The 23297-nt window shown below is 35.0% G+C and overlaps 1 protein-coding gene across 2 annotated transcripts; it reads left to right on the forward strand.

The window, feature by feature from the left end:
* The first annotated feature begins 601 nt into the window (after positions 1-601).
* Positions 602-23070, forward strand: LOC110454507. Of its 2 annotated transcripts, none has more exons than XM_021504032.1 (9): positions 602-763; positions 5125-5776; positions 7811-8155; positions 8583-8903; positions 9492-9601; positions 13191-13534; positions 16208-17166; positions 19536-19868; positions 20111-23070. In XM_021504032.1, exons 2-7 carry the CDS (start codon positions 5164-5166, stop codon positions 17058-17060), a joined length of 2586 nt encoding a protein of 861 aa, XP_021359707.1. In that variant the 5' UTR covers positions 602-763; positions 5125-5163; the 3' UTR covers positions 17061-17166; positions 19536-19868; positions 20111-23070. The 2 variants fall into 2 exon arrangements, with proteins under 2 accessions (XP_021359707.1, XP_021359708.1); XM_021504033.1 differs by having other exon boundaries at positions 7811-8149.
* Positions 23071-23297: the final 227 nt, after the last annotated feature.

Genomic DNA, 23297 nt, shown 5'->3' on the forward strand with positions numbered 1-23297 from the left:
AATAATGAAATTTATGAAAAAAAACTCTTATACAGGCATTCCTGAAGTACCCGTGTATTCACTAGTATCGAGAACAATGTAAGAAAATGTGTCAAATCTCCAGAATAATGCCATACATTTCCACTGAATAAATCATAACTGAGCACAAAGCCAACAAGGCAGATTGAAGTTGATAAAAGCATGCAAAGCAAGTGAGATTTTACCTGTACACCATTCAAAACACTTACAAGTTCTCACTCAGGTAATCTTGCTTGACTTGTATCAATGAATTATTGTAAAATATCCAATGAAAATACATGAAATCATTCTTTTTGTAGCATTTTCTTACATTTTTCTCGTTAACAGTGAAATCATGGATACTTCAGGAATGCATGTACATTTTTTTATGAATTAAAATATTCAATGAAATTTTGCGACACTCAAATTCTGACTTCAAAAGTTGAAATGGGTGTGTCAACCTTTGACCAATGAAATAATTTACCAGAATCCTGGTAAGCCTCGGTATGATGTCACAAAACAAAAGCACTGGGTTTTTCCAGACTCTCTGTTCGGCGTAGATTGCGCAGGCAACAAGACTCTGGTTGAACGAGACTAACTGAGACTACACACGGCCTACGTCAATAGTAAAAGATTGCGAGATGATAATTTACCTCCTCTCGATTATGAACCCTCTCACAATGACTCCATATCTTTGATAAAGATATGTGGTCGTGGAGGGGTTGAATCATACCTTGGAAGGTTCAACAAAAGTCAGGATCTAAAGGTGAGTAAGTGGAAATTAACTTTCTTGTTTACATTGAATGTCGATTCAGTTTTGTGTGTTTTACCTCTCTTTGTTTATATGTTTCTTAAAGTTATTCAGATAATATGATAGTCAGGAGGTTTATTAAACTTGCAAATTTCTATAGCTTGACGTTACTAAAACGAAAGTTAAATATCCAATTTATTCCTTCCACCCCCCCCCNAGCGTTGTAAACCGTACTGCTGATAACGATGTGCGAGCATGCCCAGGATAAGGAGTGAAAAAACCCTGAATAATGACCTTCCTATCAGATATCATGTTATACGTTCATATCAACATGACTTTGTTCCCCATTATTCAGATACTGATATCTTACCATGTATGTACTACCTAACTATGGAAACCTTGAAGATAAAACACAGAAAAAGACGTGATTTGAAGTTGAGTCAGACGAATCTGAAATTACTTCCCTGATTACTAGTTTGTAATTTAGATAATTTTCTGAGATTGATTCACATTTGCATGATCCCTTCGTATGATATGCTTGAATGCACTTCAGTTGTCAAACATGTCAAATCGAATTTAACATTGAAAAATAAAAAGCTTTTCTGCTTTAAAAATAAATATAAGGTGAAATACAATAAAGTCAGACTGTCTATTGTAATCAAGTGAGTTCCCAACCGGGTTAATATCGAAAGTTACTTATGATTCAAATATCTAACCTCTCTGAGTAAGTGTATTTGACATGATTAACACTATGTTGTCTCCATTAATGAAGACATCGAATCATGGGAACTTTATTTATCCCTCTATTTGAATTGAAAAAAATAATTTGTTTACCTAAATGGAAGTTAAATATTCACAACATTATCTACAAAATGTTCAGCATTCAGGGAAATGGCTACAAATGGTTTCCCCATTTTCGGTATAATGTGATCGAGTTGATTACTGTGCTTAGTGTTTTCGGCAAAGTTTTTCCATGGGTTTGAAAATAGGCTGATACATTCTGTCCATCAAAATACCACTTCCAGTACGTATAACACACATACACGCATGCATTAAACACTGTGAAACATGTTCTTAAGTTACCTTAGCTGTTCACAGGACCATTAAGAAAACAAAACAAAACCTAGATCACGGCGTTATGTGTACGGTGTACAGCCTCGTATGTCAGACTATAACTAACCAGGTCAGGCTTTTGTGTTAAAACAATATCGCTTACGCCATTATTGTGTGGACAATCTATGATAACTCGATATTAGCAATATACAGACAAATAATAGAGGCTGAGCCCATTGAAGCAATCATCAAAACCAGTTAAAAAAATGTTTTCATTGCATTAGAAAATGTATTGTTTTATATATAATTATTGCATGTCATTATTTAAATTCAAGACTATCATTTGTTTTATTTATACATATTTGTATTTGCATCTAATATACAAAAAGGATTGGGCACAAATTTTCCAACTTATGTACATCCTCTACATTTATAGAGAGGACCTTTATATAAAAAAAATAATGCTGTGTAACACGTACACTGCACGTACAACAGTTAATGCACTATTTACACCAAAATGTCAAGACGAACGTATTTTTCATTTAGAGGATATCTTATCATCAAAATGAAAAAAGAAAGTGTAGATTTTTAATTTCAAAAACACTTTCAGAAACTTAACTCATTTTCTATCATATTTGGGTAATATATTCCATATGATTGCGCCTAAATAATTAATTGCATTTAGCTCACTGGGTACAAAGGCAAGATGACCTGGTGTCGTAGCCCAGCCTTTGCCATCTGCCAGTAGTCTGTTCTTCTGTCCGTCCATCGATCCGTCATCCATTTTTAGCTCACCTGGCCCGAAGGCCCAAGTGAGCTTATGGCGTGGTGTGGCGTTCGGCGTCCGTCTGTCGGCCGTCTGTCGTCCGGCGTCAATATTTTACTTTAAACAACTTCTTCTGAATAACCAAAATGCCTAGGGTCATGATATTTGGCCAGTATCATGCTTAGATGAAGGCTACCAGTGACCTTCACCTAATTGTCAAGGTCACAGTGGTCAAATATGTTAAACACCTTTTAACAACCTCACCTGAATACCCAAGAGGCCTTGGATAATGATAGTTGGCCAATAGCATGCTAAGGTAAAGGGCTTCAAGTTTGTTCAAACAAATGACCTTTGCCCATTGTCAAGGTCACAGGGGTCAAATATGTTGAAATCTTTAAACAACTTCTTCTGAATAACAAAAATGCCCAAGGTGATGATATTTGACCAGAAGCATGCTGGGATGAAGGGCTACAAAGTTTGTTCAAATAAATGATTTTTACCCATTTTCAAGGTCACAGGGGTCAATTGTCTTAAAATATCTTTAAACAACTTCTTCTGAATAACTAAAAAGCCCAGGGTACTGATATTTGGCCATAAATATGCTGGGTTGGAAGACTACATATAAACTCAAGGACACGGTCGTCATAAGTTTAAATCTTTTAATAGGTTCTTATGAATTAAACACTGATATTCTGCCTGTTGTTGTATTGTAGTCCACTTTTATGATTACAAGTGTGAGATTCAGGCCTATTGAGCCTCTTGTTTCCAAACGACGTCCTTCTCAGAACTGCAAATATTTACTAAAAGCATTCTTAGGCGATTGGAATCCAAAATTGTAGAATGGTGGCAAACCTCATTGGAGAAAAGCTGAGCGCATTTGGAAGCAAATCCATGTAGCTGGGGTTCGAAATTATACAAATGTAGGTAATGTTAATAAATTTTTCAATATATATATCAACAAAAATTGGAAGATTCCCTATGCTAGTTTCAAAATTGTACAAATCAAGGGACTGACACCTATGAGGTTGAAGGGTGCAGGAATTTATTCAACCATATTATTAAAGCAACTGCTTCAGAGTTATGAGATATTAGAATAAATCTCAGGTGGTTTGGATTTGAATGTACTAATTGAAGGTACGTGCTGAGCCAAAATAGGTTAAAACTTTGACATCATTGCGATAACAACCATCAATCATGCATGTAATTCAAAAAATAGAGACTTATATAATTACTTTGAAATAGTTGAGTTCAGCACTGTCAACGTTTCACCATATAGAGAATTGCTGGACATGGAGAGAGTAACAAAAAATGCAATCATAATTGATACCATGGTCAGGTTTCACCCATAGGAACTTAATCATATGTTGAGTATGAGGAAGCAAATATGCATACCTACAAAGATTGGTAACAGGTTATTGCGGACAAATTCACTGGGTCATAACTTTAAAACGGTTGTTATATTTGCCCAGAAACATGTATTTAACTTCTTAGCATAAACAAAATCAAAATACAGATATGCTACCTCGATTGTGGTCAGTTTTACCCCTGGCACTCTTGGTCATAGCATGATACATTTGAGATTCACATCCCTCATATATATATACAAATGCAGGTCATGCACGAATGAACAGAGTCATGCTACCCGAAACAGCATTAGGGCTTGCCCCAAATATAAGGGACTCACATTATAGTCACTGGGTTAGAACAGGGGACATTTGTGATCCCCCTCCCTCCATCCTACAATATATACAGTATATATTACTGAGCATGAAGATTATGATACACATATGCTAACAGCTTTTTACCAAAGTGTCCAACCCTTTCCTTTTGATTCTATTATTATTAATTAAATACAAATATATTTTGCTATGATTGTTTAACTAACTAGATGAGCAACAGAGGTACTCGGGATCTCTTTATATATTGTTTTTAAATTTAGGGCGATGTATATTTCAATAGAGGGATTAATGTCTTAAGCATAAAATAGGCATCAGAATAGGTACTTATTTGCAAAGAAAATGATGCATTTTGATTAGAAACTAGTGCGATGGGTGGGGCTTAGCATGACTGAGTCCTATTCTAATGCAGATTAGTACAGGCTTTGTATCCAATCGGAACACCCTGCAAGTTTATTTCAAAAGAATAATTTATCGAACTTATCATTTTGATTGAATAGACCATCACTATAATCTGATTGTGTTTCTAAACAGTATATTCGATATTTATTTATTAATTACACTATCTTCATTATTCTGCGGTAACCCAGATTAGACAGCACCCGCATTTCATACATTTTGATTACAGACAAAAATAGAATAGTCCAACTTGACATTAAATTTATAGAATTGTACACCACTGCTGCATATGTAGAAGAAAAAGATGAGTTTATAGATGCACGTTATTTTTTCAAAATGTATAGCCAGCATCTATAAGCTGATTGCTTGTGCAGTCCTGACACATACACATGTCTATATTTATGAATAACTGTTTTCCCCATTAGACAATGCTAAAAACTTATTAGTCGTTTTAAAATATTTTCTCATCCTCTATTTTCTAGCTTCGTCTCATCTCCTACCTCAATGTAACAGCATTGACAATGGCTTCCAAGTATCATTTCAACAGGGAAACCACTAATTTTGCTCGACTTAGTCGAGTTATAATTGATGTCTATCGGGATCTTTTAATATCAGTGCTGAAAGTTAAACTCTCACCCCAAGGACTTACCGCTATTCTACAAAATCAAGGAGATCACCTTTACAAAATTTTTGAACAACGTCAGCGACAGATTCTTTATCCTTCAGGTGGAGTGTTCTCATGTACCCTGGAAGACTTGGACTTTACAATTCTATATAAACTACTTAGAAACCTCAGGGGTATCAATATTCCACCACCCAAGTGTGGTTGGGGGAGGACACCAGACCCAGCAGACAGGTCAGTTTCAGCTAATATTGAGCGATTGAGAGCCCATCGATATGCAACTATCGGACACCAGCCAACTGCATCAATGTCCGATCCAGAATTCAATAATAGGTGGAGTCTCATCCGTCAGAGCGTGTTGGAAATAGAAAAAGCCGTTTTGTTTGGCGACACATACGTAACAGCTATGGATGCTCTACTGACAATGGACATAGACCCTGATGCAGTGAAGCGTTATATACAAGTACAAGAACTACCTATGAAAACACAAAAGGCGGAATCGGAGGTCAATGGTCGGTATGCTATATTTACAACCCGACTAGTTTTTTCGTCGATTCATAGTTTTGAAAAATGTTGTCACATATCAAATACTTATGATTTTTTGTGTGACAAATATCTTAACCTACAATATATATTAATAAATGCCATTCATATCTGGTCAATGTACAGTTGTGGGACCGCACAACGCACTAAAAATAGCGTGCGAACATCGTTCATACATCGTGCACACACCGTCTGCACATCGTCCAAACATGATGCGCACAACTGAGCGATTTAACATTCGTTCGATCCGTTGTGCGCTTCTCTCCGCACAAATGTGCGATTTGGTAGAATTGGTTGATCAATATTACGGAATGAAAAACATCCGTAACCCCCATATGGAATAAGGAACACTGTATATATACATTGTTCATCAAATAAATTAGGATTATTTTTAATTTTACAATGCGTGTTACACAGCATTACAGTAACCGTTAGACTATCAAGAATTGGTTTAGCTTCCAGGTAACAGAACAGGTAAATAAAATGTTTATGATTGACCGGAGTTTTACCTGACCCGTGTCTTACAAAGAGAGTTGATATGTGATACCGTATGACCGTTATGAAAGCACAACTGGACGTTAAGTATTTGTTATTCGCATTCGTTTTGGTCTAAAGGACCCCTTCACCTGGATTTTCTCACCTTGGCGAGTTACGTAAGTGCCCCGGGTGTGGAAAACTATGGTCAGGATACAGATACAAAGTGACTATGTTTACCTGTATACGTGACCGTGTCAATACGTGTGTGTGCTATTTTACATGTAACGATTTGGGTCGCTTACAAAACACCGAAAAACACCATTTCTGAATTAAGAAAATATAGATAGAAAGATCAGCTGATATATGTAACTAGAATATAGAAATATACTTAAAAATCAAGTTTATATGCTAAAACACGAGGCCGTATTTATTGTTAAGCCATTTCTCAATTTACACCAACCACGATTGTCATCGCACAACGTTCGTCCATCGTCCGCACAAATGTGCGCAGGCAATAATCGTCCAGATTTCAATCGTTCGCACATCGTGCATACATCGTGCACACTCCGTGCGCACATCGTGTAACATTGTGCGTTACCACAACTGTATTATAATACGAATATATCAATAAGTAATTTTAGAGCGTCAAATATCTTCTTCATTGAAAAGTAGATTAAAATGGATTTGCAGTTTGATCTGGCGGGGCTGGGAAGCATCGGGGTCAGTTTCTTCACAATTTAGGGTCCTCATGAAAGAGGGATCTCAATATTCTGAAGTACATAAATATATCATTTAAATTATGTATATAGTTTTATTCTTTCTGCTCGAGTACCTAATTTTATTAATATTTAATTTAGAATATCTGGTAAAAACAAAGAAGGATCAGTGATGAGTATATATAACTAGCGGCATGCTGCGATAAAGAGTTATTGTTACGATATGTGACATTGATTCTCTTCCAAGCTCATAGGGGTCAGAGGTGTACAAATTTTGAACAATTTTTCCTGACTAGCCAAGAAATCTAGGGTAATGGTGATTAGCTAGTGACAATCCGGGGTTATAAAACTCGGGTGAAAGACAAGACCCGCTCTCTAGATAATAGGAGTCAAAGCGTTAAAACCTTTGAATCTTTTTTGAATAACCAAGAGGACATGATAATAATATATCGCTAGTTACATGTTGGGATAAAATGTTATAACACGAATGAGTATCACCTTCTTCAACGTCACATTAAATAGACCAATAGAGATTTAGAAGGCGCAGAGTCGTCAAATGTCTCTTTAAAAATCTATGATATGAAAGGTTATAATTAATTATATGCTAACTCGACTTAAACACTCGGGAAATTACAAAAATGATTGAATTCTACCAGAAGCAAACTATTTCCAAATAATGTTCGTTACTTAGTTACCAATAAATGTACGAATATTTTACTGACTCCTATTTGCTACAACATTTCATTATCAACATGTCTTATAAAATTGTTGCTATATATATGATTGGGTTCTACAATTGTTTAAATACAGCAAGGAAGAAAAACAACTATAAGGAGAGTATGAAGGAGGAAGCGGAAACACAAAATATCAATTTGACTTTAATTGACCACGCTCGAGCCGGGAAAACATGCTTGATGAGACAGTTGTTAAGAAAACCTATAAAAATTGGTGGAACAGATCGTACTAATTTGGCAGAACTACTGACCAAACGACTAAGATACAAACTTGGAACGAGTGCAAAGGAAAGAGAAAGGCTAGAGAAGGGAAAGGAAGCAGAATTGTGTCGACTGCGTTTAAGGAGACTCCGAAAGAGACGAGAAGATACAAAGATGACCTTGATATACCAGAGAAACGATCCATTGGGGACAGGTTCTAGTATGATATATAATACGAGAGATAATGCATTGTTTTCAATATTGTCAAAGATTGTAGTCTAAAGCATTTCTATTATGGGTTATTTCGCAACAATGGTATATATATTTCAGAAATGTTTTAGCATAACCATGAAATACATATCTTATTAACTGTTTCCTTTCAATTTTTAATGCGTGATTTGTCAACTTTCATTAAAAGATATGGAACCTTCGAACTCTGTAGCCTTCGTATTTGTCTAATAAAGTATTTACAGAAAAAAACTGTTATGTGCCATTTCTCCATCTAGAGAATAGTTATTTCCTAACGGCATTGTATATTGATCAGTCCAAAGTTCATAGTTATTTAAGAAGTCTAACTTACGATAATAAGTATTGATGTGTATGCATTTAAATTTGAGATAAAACATAAACAAGTGCTGTGCTTTCAGGTGATATGGGACCCACAGAAAATGAAACAGACACTTCTGACTCTTCAGAAGAGTTGGAAGAGGAGTCGCCCCCTTTTATGGGTGAAATAAACGCGTCACAAATGGCAGACGACCAAATAAAAGCAATAGAAGACATTCATAAGGAAGAAAAAAGCATAGATGACTCATCCGTGGCTTATGTCACGTTGTTTGATTTCGGAGGGGACAATGTGTTTCGTAACTGCCAACACTGCATCATGTCGGCAAACAGTATCTACCTATTGGTTTTTGATGTTTCTTTGTTTGACAACGAAAGTGAAAGTGAGCAAGATTACGTCATTGGTGAGTACATAAGTTATAGACCTAGTCGTTTACATAGAATAAAACAAATCTATCATTACATCTCATATAACTTAACATATGTTAGAGAAAGCGTTTTGCTGCCAAAACTTGATTAGCTACGCCTTTGCATTATTGTGACCAATGACAAAATGTATTTCTCTATTGAACTGAGTATATAAGCATTAGAACGTGCAGAAAATGATTCCGTCACCACATAATGGGTTTAATATTCGTTCTTAATTCCATAAAAAATAACTCATAACATTTAGCCTGACTTCGCTGTTCGGGATTTTCAGTCTTTTATTAGCCGTGTATTATTTCGAAAAAAATAAATAATACCATTGCAAAACTATTTCCGCTGCAGTCGCCGTAATTCTTCATATAATACTTTTCCTGTTTATAACACTAGCTAACTATAGAGGGATACAAACCAAATATGAGATTTGGAATGAAATTGTATACTATATAAGTAAGCAAACCGTGTAGTTAATCTATTTTTGTGTGTTTTTTTGCTTTTTATTTTTTGCTCATCAGTTTGACATTTTGAAGATAAGATATAATCTCAATGCAGGACACTTTATTTTACAGACGAAATAGATTTCTGGATGAATTTGGTTGCAACTTACGCTAAGGATGAATCTACCAAAGGTAAACCACCAATTATCTTGATTGGCTCTCATATGGACGAAGTTGAAAAGGTTAGTATGTGACAAGAATACATTATTTATTTTAATTATTTATATTAAGTTTAATTTGCTACCCGTATGTGAATATAAAAACTAATGCATATATACCAATTAGTAAAGGTAATGAACGATAAAATCCAGAGATAATATTTTTCTTATACATGTACATTCAAAATAATTAAATATTAATGTAATCAAATTTGTTTAATATGTATACAAACGGCAAAACGAAACTGTATGTACATGCAAACTATGTACAAAGCTAATTGTTTCAACACATAATTTTACACTAATAGCATATGTACACTCCTTAACAACCTTCAAAAGTTAATGCGTTTTGTGTCAGTTCATTTTTGTGTCCGTGTACACATGCAAAATGTCGCATTTTTCGCTGCTCACAAGTACGATATGAAATTTTGACAATTTTAACGACTGTATTACTTTTGTGGAGAATCAGCCAATGAACTGCAAGAAACCGCATGCGTGAACGACAAATTCGTTCTCAACGCCAATCTTACTTACCCGTCTTGGCAACGACGTCATTGTATTGCACGTCTGGTATTGTGCATAAGAATATCCGCTTAAATAAACGTGAGATGCACGGTGCGTATGCTGTTCTCAAACAAGTCTTAGTTTGGACGGTACTGACTTTCGATCGAGAGAGTACCGTCTCGTTGGTAAGCGTTTTAAAAATGTATTGTATAATTGAACGTGGTCCCCTTCGGCGGAGGAAGTGTAATTGACTTGGGCGGTGTAACAGCGAACGTCTGAACGCTTGTAGTCGTTATTGATTGAAATTTTGATTGTGTTACCGCGATGATATCCTGCAAGCCTCACGTCATCCTACAGCATCACGTAACGCTGCGTAACACGTAAAATGTTGACGCTAGAGTACAGGATACACACGTTTTGACTGAAGTTTTGACTCAGCAGAATTTCCTGGGCATTTTACAAAAATCCGCTTGGACCCATGCGCCGTCGGTGCAATGCGTACATTGCTGCTAACGGAGAACATACTCGATATTGTTGTTGTGAACTCGCTCAGGGTTCAGTTCATACTTTTGTACCCTTGTGATGAAATGGATGGTCTATGATGGAATGTGTCTTTAACAATTCTAAAACAAAGGGTCCCTCAACGTTTTGAAGTAATTGTTTTATACAAATGTTTACCTATGTACATTTTCTTTTCATCACCAGTATGTATATGAATGTGTTTGTAAAATACTAATGAGTATATCAATATAGAAAATCGAAATCAAAACTCAAAAAACGTGAGCAAAATATGAAAAAACAATTGATATACGAAAACTGAATAAAAACACAAGTTTAAGATGTACATTTGCTTTTAATGTGCCTTATAAAAAGCATTTCACAATATCGCTTCGCATTGTAGAACTGAATCCTGCAATATATATGTAATTGAAAATAACGATAGAAATTGTCATATAAAGGTTAATAAGGAAAACAAATCCACATGTAACTGAGCTTAATCAATTACAAAATCGACGGATGTAGATAAAACATTTAATTTGGACTGATGTAGATATAAGATTTGAAAATCTAGTATCCCATTATCACGCCATCGTGTGTAGGTTGTGACTCAGAAACGGTAGTCAATCATTGACAGTAACAGAAACTGTCAGATATGTATCGCCATCAAATTCTAATATTCAGTGCGATTTTAGCGATATGTCTGGCAATGATTCACTAGACGATTTCGATATCGAAGGCTTTATTGCACCAGAGGTAAACAATATTACAAAAAAACGGACAATGACGTTAGGAAAGTAAAATAGTTTTTACAAATTGTTCTCAGAGAAAAACGACCGATCGAAACAACAACCTCACCCGTACATTTTAAACACGTTCCGGGTTTTCAAAGGTAATGGAGGTTATCCGTTCAACCCCCCCCCCCCCAAAAAAAAGTTTAAACGTGAAGGTAAAGGCAATCTAAACAGGAGAGGCGATGCCATTATAGACATATATATTGATAGTTTTTTTGACTTAAGTCAACTGGGGACCAGTAGCCCTGAAATGTTTGTACGAGCTGCAAAACATTGGTCATTTTGGTATTCACGGTGGTACTGAACACCGAGATATGCGATGAGGCGATGTTCCATTATGTGAGGATTCGGAAAATAATGAATATATTAAATTCCGTGAATGTCAGACGAAAACAAGACCGGGTTTTAATTTATGATCACAATGGCAGAAAATGCAGGTATGTATAAAATCTTCTTTTTACCAACAGAAACAGGCAATCAATTCAGTGTGAACAAAATATCCGGATTAAGTCCCTCATCTTTTTCCGGCATCATCGTGTCGTGACATATGTAAATATAACGTCTAGGTCAATCGTCACGTTCGTCTCGGCTTCTTCAAGCTGTGGAGTCTATGGAGTAACTCAAAATATTTCACTTGCAGATTTCTAGTCTACACTTGCACAAGATTTAAAATAAAACTTTGTTAATTCAGTTATTAGGTCTGACTAGTAAGTCGGGAGTTATTCATCGGGGTAAACGGTTGAAAAACCACAACGCCAGAACATTTCTGGTGCAGAAACTCAATGACATAGGATTACCCCCCAATTAAACCATGCAGGTATAATTGAAAGGTTCAATAAATTTAATTGAACAATATCATCAAAAGATAAACTATCGCAGTAGCGACTCAATTTTAGAATATTTTTCACTTTTTTATGTGTAACTTACCTCCATTTAAAAGTGAAATAATTCCCAAATACTCAGAAATCTACGTAGGTCACACAAATCCATGTAGGCCATGATAATCACTTTCATTTAATTTAGGCCCATTAGAAATGAACGAGCTATTTGGAAATTATCACTACAACGTATTAGTAACTTGCTGATAATAAGTGTGACAGTTTACACTTATTCCAGATCTGCGGGCACAATACATACTGAGCATAAATAGCTATTCCGCAATCAACACAAACAAGCAGAGGACGATATCGATGGTGTTATCAGACTCTAGATCTAATCAGGTCGACAGGCCGTTTCTTCAGGCACCACGAAGGTCACAAAATCGCCGTTCCCAGCATACATGTAGAATTAGTAGTCCGGCAACACATTTTCGTAACTATTAAGAGGGCCTGCCCATTACGTAATTTTCATTTTAAATATAAACAATACAACCGTCACGCGCATAAAATCTGCAGTTTGTTTATTTTACTTGAATGCAATACTGCATACTCTTAATTTTTAAAGACTTTCATCTACTATATAATTATAAAATCTGTAAAATAAAGTCATTTTGAACCTTTGAGTTACGTTTTACATATGGGTCATATAACAACGCCAGCCTTGTCAACAAACAAATGTGTGTATGTCTATTCAAATCAGGTCACATCCCAGCAGTTTCCAACTAAGACTGGGTAGAAACAGGTCACACAACTATTGGTTGTTTAATATGGTATTTATTTTACTCTCCTTCGTTCATGCTCTTGTCTTTTTTACCTTTCAAATATTAATTAACTCGAGTGAAATAAATGTCATATCTAACCTCCACTCGTTGTGTAACCTCTATTTCATATATTCTCATGTGACATTTGTTCGTTGAAAACGATATGAATTATTTGCAGAATGAAGATGACTTGTCTAAGACAATATGGGACAAACTGGGGGAGAAACCTGGCATGAAAGCTCTTCTTAAACATCACATGACTGAGATCTGCTTTTTTGCGGATATGAATGTGAGTTACCTGAACGAAGAGAAGTACCTTGATTTATGGTGTGAAATAGAAAAGTGTGTCCATCTACAGTCTTGTTGGCACGACATCATCACTGGCTGTTGGCTGGCACTAGAAGAAAAACTTATGTTGGAAAAAGAAAAAGGAATTAAGTTCCTGAACATCAAACAGATACTGGATATCAACAAACAGCTTTTGGTACCTCTTGAAGAGGATGAGTTAGTTCCTTTTCTTCGGTATGTATCGGTAATAATTAATAGTTACACTCAAAATGTAGTTAATTGTTGGAGGTTGAACTGTCTCTGTTATAGAACACATTTTCGGTCAAACTATTTTACGATGCGCGGAAGCGCATCTTTGTGAATATGTTTGAACGAACCTCTTTCTTGCATTCAATCATACGTGATGTTGAAAGACGCGTTTCAGCGTTCACAATAACACAGATGGTGAAATTGTCATTTTTGCTTGAATAAATTCGCGTTTTCAACGACTACCATTTGCGTTATTCGACAAACCGTCATTTGAACTGTTCTTCTTTCACGTCGACAAACAATAAGAGAATAATAAACTTTTAACAAAGCCTGAATTGGAACTAAAAAATCAATAAAACGAAGCGAAATATACAAGGTGCTTTAGAAGGGTAAGTGTCATTTGCTTCATAGACGACACTCGACATATAAATCCAGGTCAAATGCAAGTAGTGTCAATAAACATTTAAAAACATCATCTCATTGTTTGACCTCGAACAATTAACATGATGAAAAAAACCTGAATGTTCCGATTGGAAAGCATTCACGTGTGGTAGTTTTTGTAACAAATGGTTTATAAAACATTTGTGATTGGCAAAGAGCTATGGCGGGTTGCTATGCCTATTTCCCAAAAGCTATGAACCGCTAGTGCGCGCGTTCAACCGTGCACTGTTATGACGCGTCCTCATGTATTTATATAAAGGTAGCTCTATCGGAATCCCGTGTCTAAGAATATATTATTGTAAACAGACGAATTTAAGGCCATGTCTATTAATAGATGCGCACCACGATAAAGACTCAACGAAATGCTTATTTCGCGTTATGCTGTATGAAACACAAGATCGTACAATCATTACCAACAAGTTTGAAAGGATTTAATTTCCATTACTACTACCTACGTCATGCCGTTACCTGTTTTCTTAAAAAGCACACATCTTGATTTTGTTCTTCCTGCACCTTGGAATGGCAAACTTACATATAGTTTTTGAATAGCATGTCTAACACGTGTATTGCGCTACTTACTTTGTGATGCAGTCTTCCTGCATTTAAAACAAATGAGACTGTCCTCGACGATGAATTTTCCCGCATGTTCGGATATATCTTTACGATACTAACAGTAATTATTTTTTGCTTTGCCTTTTTTTATTCTGACGCAACAATTTTGTATTTCGGCATCATTTGTTTGTATTCAAATAACAAATAAAAACACTAGTGCTAATTGGAGGGTAAAACAATTCATAAATATCTTTTAAAATTATGTCTTGTATGTAACTACAAAGAGTACACGCGTACAGGGATTTGTTGACATGATTCCATAGAAGATAAATAAATAGGTATGTTATTAAAAAATCAATGAAATGTTTCATTCATTTTGAAAATAAATGAAATGTTTCATTCATTTTGAAAATAAATATCACTTGATTGAGGAAAATGATCACATGCCTAAATATTTGAAAAGAAGTGTATATGAATGTGGATTCGAACCTGCACCATTTACTTCTTCTGGTCACAAGCCAACTGCATTACACATTAGGCCACATCGGACATAGACGAATGCGGAAAAACTAATTGTTTTAACCCGAAAAAACAACTGTCGCAGTTTTGATCAATCATGTTTTTCACTATTTTGAGCACTTTCCCAAAGGAGGACCACTCTTCCGAAATACTATTTGTTTTTGCATATTACATCACGGAATCAAAATGTTTATTCTAAAGTTGGTCTTCGGATGGGAAAGTATTGAAAGTATTTTTTTAAGTCTGGGAAACCCCGTCACTTTCGTAGATGTAGTGAATATGGCTGTATTTGCAGTATTATATTAGCAATCCCGAATATCTCAACAGTTCAAAAAAATCATATTCAATTGGTTTTATATCTATTCCATGCATTTTCGCTATTAAAAACTATTTACTCATCATCGCCGCCATAGCTCTTTATAAAAAAAAACTGTACAACAAGAACGTTCATATATGAATCTAAAGCATTCAAAATTCTTATTGAAATATAGTTGCTAGACTAGGTTTTACAATCATGGATAAAATATATTTGCAACGAAAAAGATAAACTAACTTGTATATTTCATAACACTTTTTTTACATTAAAATGCCCAATCAATGCGCTTCCATGAATATGAATCGTTTGGGCTTTGGAAAACCTTAGACAATAGGTCTATGTATTATTGATTTTTTGAACCTACTTAAATATCTATAGACAAGATATTTACTAATAACATTTAACTTACTTTAACAGGTTAAATGTAAATGGGCTACAAAAGTTTACAACCGAAAGTTGTCAAGCCTAATGGGTGATGCGGGACTGGAGCATCCTCTGACGTTTCACCCTTTATTTATCTTCCATCAGATATGAAATTCTATTAAAACTGTTTTTTTTTTTATTGTTTAATGACTTCAGATTTCATTAAAAAAAAACAACCTATAATTACAAATGTAATTTACTCAGGGGCACTGTTTTTAAACGGAACACATTTTAGGTAGGGATAACAATCGCAAGAAACACTAGCTGATCCTCAGAGGAGTCATCACATGGTTATTTTCCCATATATTGTTTCTTTGTCCGTTCTATCCCTCTTGTTGCCATGTGATATTCATTATAAATTCTGATTATAATCAATTGTGTGACATATTTTTCTATTGTAATTTCAGATATTTGCATAACACTGGAAGTATGTTCTGTTTTGGCATTGTCGGAAAGAAGGATTCCCAATCCCTAACTGAGCAAGAAAAGGAGCAAATGAACGTCATATTAGATATCAACTGGATAGTCCAAGCATTCGGAGCCATCATCACAGATGACGATTTTGTGAAAACAACAGGCCAAAAACAACGTCTTATGTGGAACGAGTATAAAAGAACAGCAAATCTTACAGACATGGTCCTTGACATTCAATGGAACAATGTATCAAATGAATATCGCCAGGTATTATTATCAGAAATGAAAAACCTGGGATTGATAACAGAGCCAGGGAATGTTTCAGATAGTCCAAACCTGGGAAAAGAAAATCAAAGCTATATTGTTCCCTGTCTACTGGGCGAAGCCAAACCAGACCGCATACAAGAACTATTAAACAATAGCAGTGTCCTTTGTACAAAAACATTGTGTCTGGTATTTGAACATCAGTTTGTTCCGCAAGCTGTTTGGGACAAAACTGTTGCATTTTGCATACACGCATTTGGTGAATGTACTAACCTAAACACGGGTATCACGAGAGCGAAAGCCGATTACCTTTGCCCCAAAAGAGGTTTCATCTGCGGAAGGTTTGATCCCGTTTGGAACTTCGTCCTGCACTGTAAAGGGACAATGCTTAAACTGACAATGTTTACTCATCACGAGACATCTTTGACTCACGGAGTTGGACAAAACCTGCGGCTTAAAATCGAAGACATTCTAAAAACCACTATTTCAAAGGCAAATCAGGGACATCGAATATTCAGCTACTACATTCATTGTGACTTTTTTTATTTCCGATGGAGAGTTGCATTGTGGAAAGCCAAATGAGGAGACATGGAAGAGTTGCAATAAATACAGAGTTGAAGATGCTAGGGGAAACAAGTGTATCCTGACGCGAGATGACTGGCAAACATGGTTTGGAGTTGTCGATAAGGTACATTTACAGTAACTTATTTATACAATGCAATCATTGTATCGGTAGAAATTTGAAATATATATGTAAATATGCTTGTGAATTACAATTTGTTGACTGGAAATGTTGTACATTTAATCATGACGTGTGTGTATGTGTGTCTTTTGTTTTGTTTTGTTTTAATATATGATGTCCTTCTCAAGTCATTATTATCTCCCCTTACTGAAAATTGCTAGTTTGATATTCAACAGATTTTTCTCGGTAGTTTATAACAGTTTTAGCTCACTTGGTCCGAAGGCCAAGCGAGCTTATGCCGTGGTTCAGCGTCCGTCGAATGTCGTCAGTATTTGTTTTTCTTTAAAGCGCTAACGGCTCAAAAGATTTTAACCAAATTTAGTCTGAAGCATCATTGGCAAAAGGGGAATGCCCCCCATAGACTGATTGACTTATTGATTTTTCGCTTCACTACCGAGCAGACGGAGAAAAGACGGGAAAATGAGTGAAATGGATAAAGTATGGAGTCCGTCATTTTATGATTCTGTGTGTGTGGTGGTGGTGGGAGTATGAAAGAGGTGAAGGGTACCGAGGAGATGTGCCGATAGAGTTGGAGGACTTGGTCGGTTGACAGTAGTTGTGCGAACCGGGGAGTGGGGCGGAGAGTTGGGCAGGGCGGGGCGTGTCGGGGCGGTGGTCGGCATGAGGTGGTAGTAGGGTTGTAAGTGGATACTTTGGGATGGGTGTTTACAAAACTTCAACCAAACCTTTACCAGAGCATTTTTGGACAAAGGAGTTTCATTTTTTTATAAATGGAGGATGTGCCTCCCTGGGGGCAGAGAGATGGGGCCCAATAAAGGGACAGTTGATTGTCGTTCGTGTCCTTCATCCTTTCCTATAAAGCCTTAAGGAGTATTTTCCTGATAGTTGGTAGCAGTGGTGTTATACATTGAAAATTGTTGTATTCCGTTACAGTACCTCCTTGGGCATTTATTTAATAAGGTCACTCTTCCATTCAGCTGGCACTGTGTTTGTTTACCAGATGTTTCTGAGAAGTCATATATAACATCAACTGTTTGTTTCAAGATCTACTGTTAACATTTCTGCTAGAATGTTATCTGTTCCTTTTACGTAATTGATGGCCTCCTCTCGCTAATTTTTTTTTCACTTAAAGCTGATTCTGATTCATTGTTGTCAATGTCTATACCAGTGTGTACATATGGGTTTCCTCTATTCAACTCATATGTTCAATGTTCTTTCTCTAGTAAATGTGTAAAATTCGGACATGGTTAGAAATGTTAATTGCAACATTCTAACAAAGACCAGTAAAGTATAACACTATCTTATACTTTTCTGGACTTTGTTAGAATGTTGCAATTAACATTGCTAACAATGTCCGAATTTTACACATTTACCAGACATGACCTTTGCATTTTTTATTACTACCCTAATTGTCTCCTTTCTTCAGCTTCGAAAGCGTTGTCTTCCATCCGTTTTCGTCTGTCTCCTCAAACACTTTCTTTCGCCTCTTGTATCATTGTGAAAGCATTTGAAAGCGTTGCCTTTGCAATATACATTTTTGAACGTATATTGCTTTCCTGAAACACAAGCGACCATGATTGTAACCATTCCTCCTTAACACTTTTCCTGTAACTACGTGTCATCGGCTAATGCACACAGTTCTTGATGGGTTTTTTTATCGACCTTCTCCGTATGTCCATCTATTTCTGAGAATGTATTGCGGAGTCTGTATGTCTATTTTGTCACTTATTGCTTGAATTAAGGAAATGCACACGTCTTCTACCTTGAACTTTATTTGTTGCTCTTGACTTTAGTCGCCCCTATGTACGTGCGAGGAGTTGACCGGCCTTTTAAAAGGATTCTGCAAAATATTGACATGAAAAGCTGTGTCTAAAAATCATCAGAAAAATCCTTGCCCTATATAGAATATACAATTTCTTGGTATTACGAGACAGGTTCATTCGTATAACAAAGACTGACACTGGGTCTATCGTACTCCGAGAGACTTATTCCTGAATCATAACATCAAATCAGTTGATGAGCTCAACCTTTAACGATGTATATACAATTGCTAGGAATGAAAATATAAACACAATCATGCTTTTAGAATTGGCTCAAAAGTTTTGCACTGCCCTGTCAACTACGACAATTAGGCTTGGTCATTTATTTGATAGAACCTATTCCTCATGAAGAATAAATATTTCAAATAAATTTACAAGAAGGCATAATTTGGACCAGCATATGAAGCTGAGAGACAGACCTAATATTGTAAATATTTGCAGTATGGTCATGGGTGAGAATATTAAGCTGAACAACAACAAGCGATTGAGATACCAATGTCATTGATTTATTTGCAATTTTCCCTTTCCACACAGGTGTCTCCCGTAGAGAAATTCACTGACATGATAAAAGTGAAAGAAATCCATGCTGATATGGTGACAGGCCTACACTGTTGGATCTATCCAACATCGACAAACAGATGGGAAACATTCCAAACGCAATTAGAACCGTTTTTGGCAGATGCCGAATTGTACGATGTTCCTGACAACAGTATGGCGAAAATCTGTAAAACGCTGATGAGCAAGGAAGTCATTGATTATGGAGAGTATAGCACTCTTCGAGAGATTGTTAACCGTATCCATGTTAAGGCAGCTGGCGTTATTGATAAAGCTATGGTGGACCTGTTGAACTATTGGCCCTAACCTCAGGTAACTAGGCAACTGCTGTTGTAATGTTAATGTGTTGATACATATCAATGTTTATAACTAAGGAATAAAATAAGTAAAAATTTCATTAACGGGTAAATAGTTCTGTATATAAATCCTTTCATCTTCATACATATTAACATACGAACATTCTGATATAAGTTTATACGAAGGCGATATTAAGGACACAGCAGTTCTTGGTCAATTTAATAATTCTACATATATGTTTAAAAATATTTTTGCAGATACAATGACACAACATGAAGTGAGGGATCTCTAAGGGGCTAGCTATCACACCTTGATGCGACACAGTGTTATAATAGGCCTTGCTTTAAAATTGGCCAATGAAGCCAACCTATACTCTTGTATGACATTAGTCATACAAACCCTGGTATGACGTGAATCAGTGGATCTATCACCCACTCTGTCGCAATATATGACGTAATGTATAGACAGTATCCTGACAGTACCAGTGTACTACTAGTGAACTAACCATCAGCCATTGACGTTGTAATAACAAGTTTCACAGTTGGGCGAAAACTTAACAAGGTGTCCAAGTTCACGGGAGATAGAAAAGTTAACTCCAGTGCACAAACATGTGAATTATACTTCACAGGCTTGTGTACTAAATAATTCAGGAGCTTGTGCACTGGGATTCACAACCATGTCCACTATAGTTGACAACATAATTACATGTCTGATGTTCATCGCTTATTACATATTGTGAAATTCTTCCCCTCCCCTCTACTAAAATAAATATAAAAAAAATCTTCATAGTAAAGATTCGTTTACTTCCAAAGATTTTAAAAGTATCCTTAAATAAAAGTAAAGAAATTTCAAGCATGCGTAAATATAAAATGAATTAATCTCAATAGCCTTTGAAATTATTGGTACATGTATATACAGGTATTGGTGGTTCAAAGTTAATAAAAGTGTTTAATAGACATATACTTTAAATTTCATTTATGGTTTTAACAGTATTTAGTTCTATTTCAAAAAACAAATTTTATGAAAATATAATTGTGGTTGATACAAGCTTATTTAGATAGAAATATTTCAAAAGAAAATTGTTATAACAAATAGATCATAATAGGGAATCATAACTTTTTTCTGTATACTCTCTTTGAAACGTTGGAATGTTGGAATCCCGTGAACGATCACACAGACGTACACAAGTTCATGTTGCAGCGTTTTCACACAAGGTATAAGGCCATTTTATTATAAATTTACAAATCTTCGAATAATGACATCTACTTTTTAACACCTGTAGATCTAGGTGTAATTTCCATGAGAGATCTTCGACATAAAATGCTAAGGTAGCTTGAACGAGTTCGTGTTTAAGCAATTTTAATTCAGAACTAGGAACAATATCAAATCTTGCAAATGCTCTACCGCCACCATAAATTGTTAACTTTCTATAAAATTGTATGTAGAAATTCGGTACCAGAATAACCAAAATGAACTCCAATGCTTGTGAACTATATTTCATAAAGGTGTGAACTCGGTCAGCTACAGCTAAAATGAAAGTAATATTTTTAAAGTAAAAAATGCATTAATACTTGGAACACTCTTATATCAAACAATATTTTATGTACTACTTTCTATTATGTACTTGTAATAGTGTTATAGTTGTTTTATGTTTGATAGAGTTCAATGATAATGATATTAGAGGTTGGAGCACTCTTGTTTTAGGGAAATTATCTTATGTTCTACCTTACATGGTTTAACTGTTAATTCCATTTTTGACTCCCCAATATTAGAGCATGGAATACTCTTGTATAAGAAAAAAACATTTTATGTCATACTTTCTGTTGTGTTGTAGTTAAATATAGTTTACACAGTGTAAGAGCTAGAAGCACTCTTGTATTAGCGAAATATCCCATATACTACATTTTATGATTTTACTGTTCTTACCATTCTTTACAAATAATAATAAATTCCCCAATATAAGAGCATGGAGTACTCATGTATTAAGGAAAGTATTGTATGTACTTTTTTCTATGCCTCGAGGCTCGTGACATATCAAATTATTTAACCCGGTTCAATGAATCAATATGACATGGACACTCATATAAGGTCCTCTATTGTTGTACATTTTTCTATTGTTTCTCTACTACACTTGTTCATTTGTTTGATTTTTTAAAAAAAATCCCTAATATTAGAGCTTGGAGCTCTCTAGTATTTTAAATTTTTTCACATGTACAACTTTTTTTTAATAATTACTGAATATAAAAAAGTTCTCTTACATTATTGCTTAGAAAACTTTTGTATACGACAAAATATTTTATGTACTATCTTCTATTGTGTAATAGTAAGATAGTTGTATTATATTTGATAGACTTCACTTATATTAGAGCTTGGAGTTGTATTACGCAATTAATCTGTATTTAACCTTTTATGATTCTACTGTTAATCCCATGATTGACGTTAAAATAAATTCCCCAATATTAGAGCATGGAGCACTCTTGTGTTAGAGAAATTATTGCATGTACTATTTTCTGTTGTGTAATAGTAAGATAGTTGTTTGATGTAAGATATAGTTGACCTTTTTAAGAGAATGGAACACTCTTGTATTCGAGAAATCATTTCATGTACTGTTTTTCTGTTGTGTAATAGTAAGATAGTTGTTTTAATGTTAGATAGAGATTACCTATTTTAGAGCTTAGAGCACTCTTGTATTAAAGAATTTGTTTCGTGTACTTTTTTCTGTTATGTTATATTTAGATATTTGTCTTATGTTAGATAGAGTTCAGTAATATTAGAGCTTGGAGCACTCTTGTATCAGGTAAATTATGTTATATAATAGTACTACCTTTAATGATTTTACCGTTTATCTTATTTTTGACAAAATAATTTATTCTCCAATATTAGAGCGTGGAGCACTCTTGTATTAGAAAAAATAGTTTATGTCATACTTTCTGTGGTGTTATAGTTAAATAGAGTTTACTGATACACAATGTAAGAGCTTGGAGCACTCTTGTATTAGGGAAATTATCCTACATATTACATTTTATGATTTTACTGTTTTTTCCCATTCTTGACAAATAATAATAGATTCCCCAATATAAGAGCATGGAGCACTCATGTGTTAAGGAAATTATTGTATGTACTTCTTTCTATGCCTCGAGGCTCGTGACATATCAAATTATTTAACCCGGTTCAATGAATCAATATGACATGGACATTCACGTAAGGTTCTTTATTGTTGTACATTTTTCTATTGTTTCTATACTACATTTTATCATTTCACTCTCATACATGTTTTTTTTTTTTTTTTTTTTTTTTAATCCCTAATATAAGAGCTTGGAGCACTCTTGTTTTATAATGTTCTTTACATTTACAACTTTTTCCTGGTTTTTGTATATAATTGTTAGATTTTACAAACAAGTTCTCTAAGATTAATGTTTTGAAAACTTTTGTATTAGACAATTG

Source organism: Mizuhopecten yessoensis, unplaced genomic scaffold (assembly GCF_002113885.1).
Source record: "Mizuhopecten yessoensis strain PY_sf001 unplaced genomic scaffold, ASM211388v2 scaffold7903, whole genome shotgun sequence".
Classification (NCBI taxonomy): domain Eukaryota; kingdom Metazoa; phylum Mollusca; class Bivalvia; order Pectinida; family Pectinidae; genus Mizuhopecten; species Mizuhopecten yessoensis.

Excerpts from the sequence above, each read along its gene's own strand:
- LOC110454507 (XM_021504032.1), top strand. The coding sequence starts at position 5,164 with ATGGCTTCCAAGTATCATTTCAACAGGGAAACCACTAATTTTGCTCGA. Across the intron at positions 9,602-13,190 it reads ATATGGACGAAGTTGAAAAG|AATGAAGATGACTTGTCTAA; the intron begins GTTAGTATGTGA and ends AATTATTTGCAG. Across the intron at positions 13,535-16,207 it reads GAGTTAGTTCCTTTTCTTCG|ATATTTGCATAACACTGGAA; the intron begins GTATGTATCGGT and ends TTGTAATTTCAG.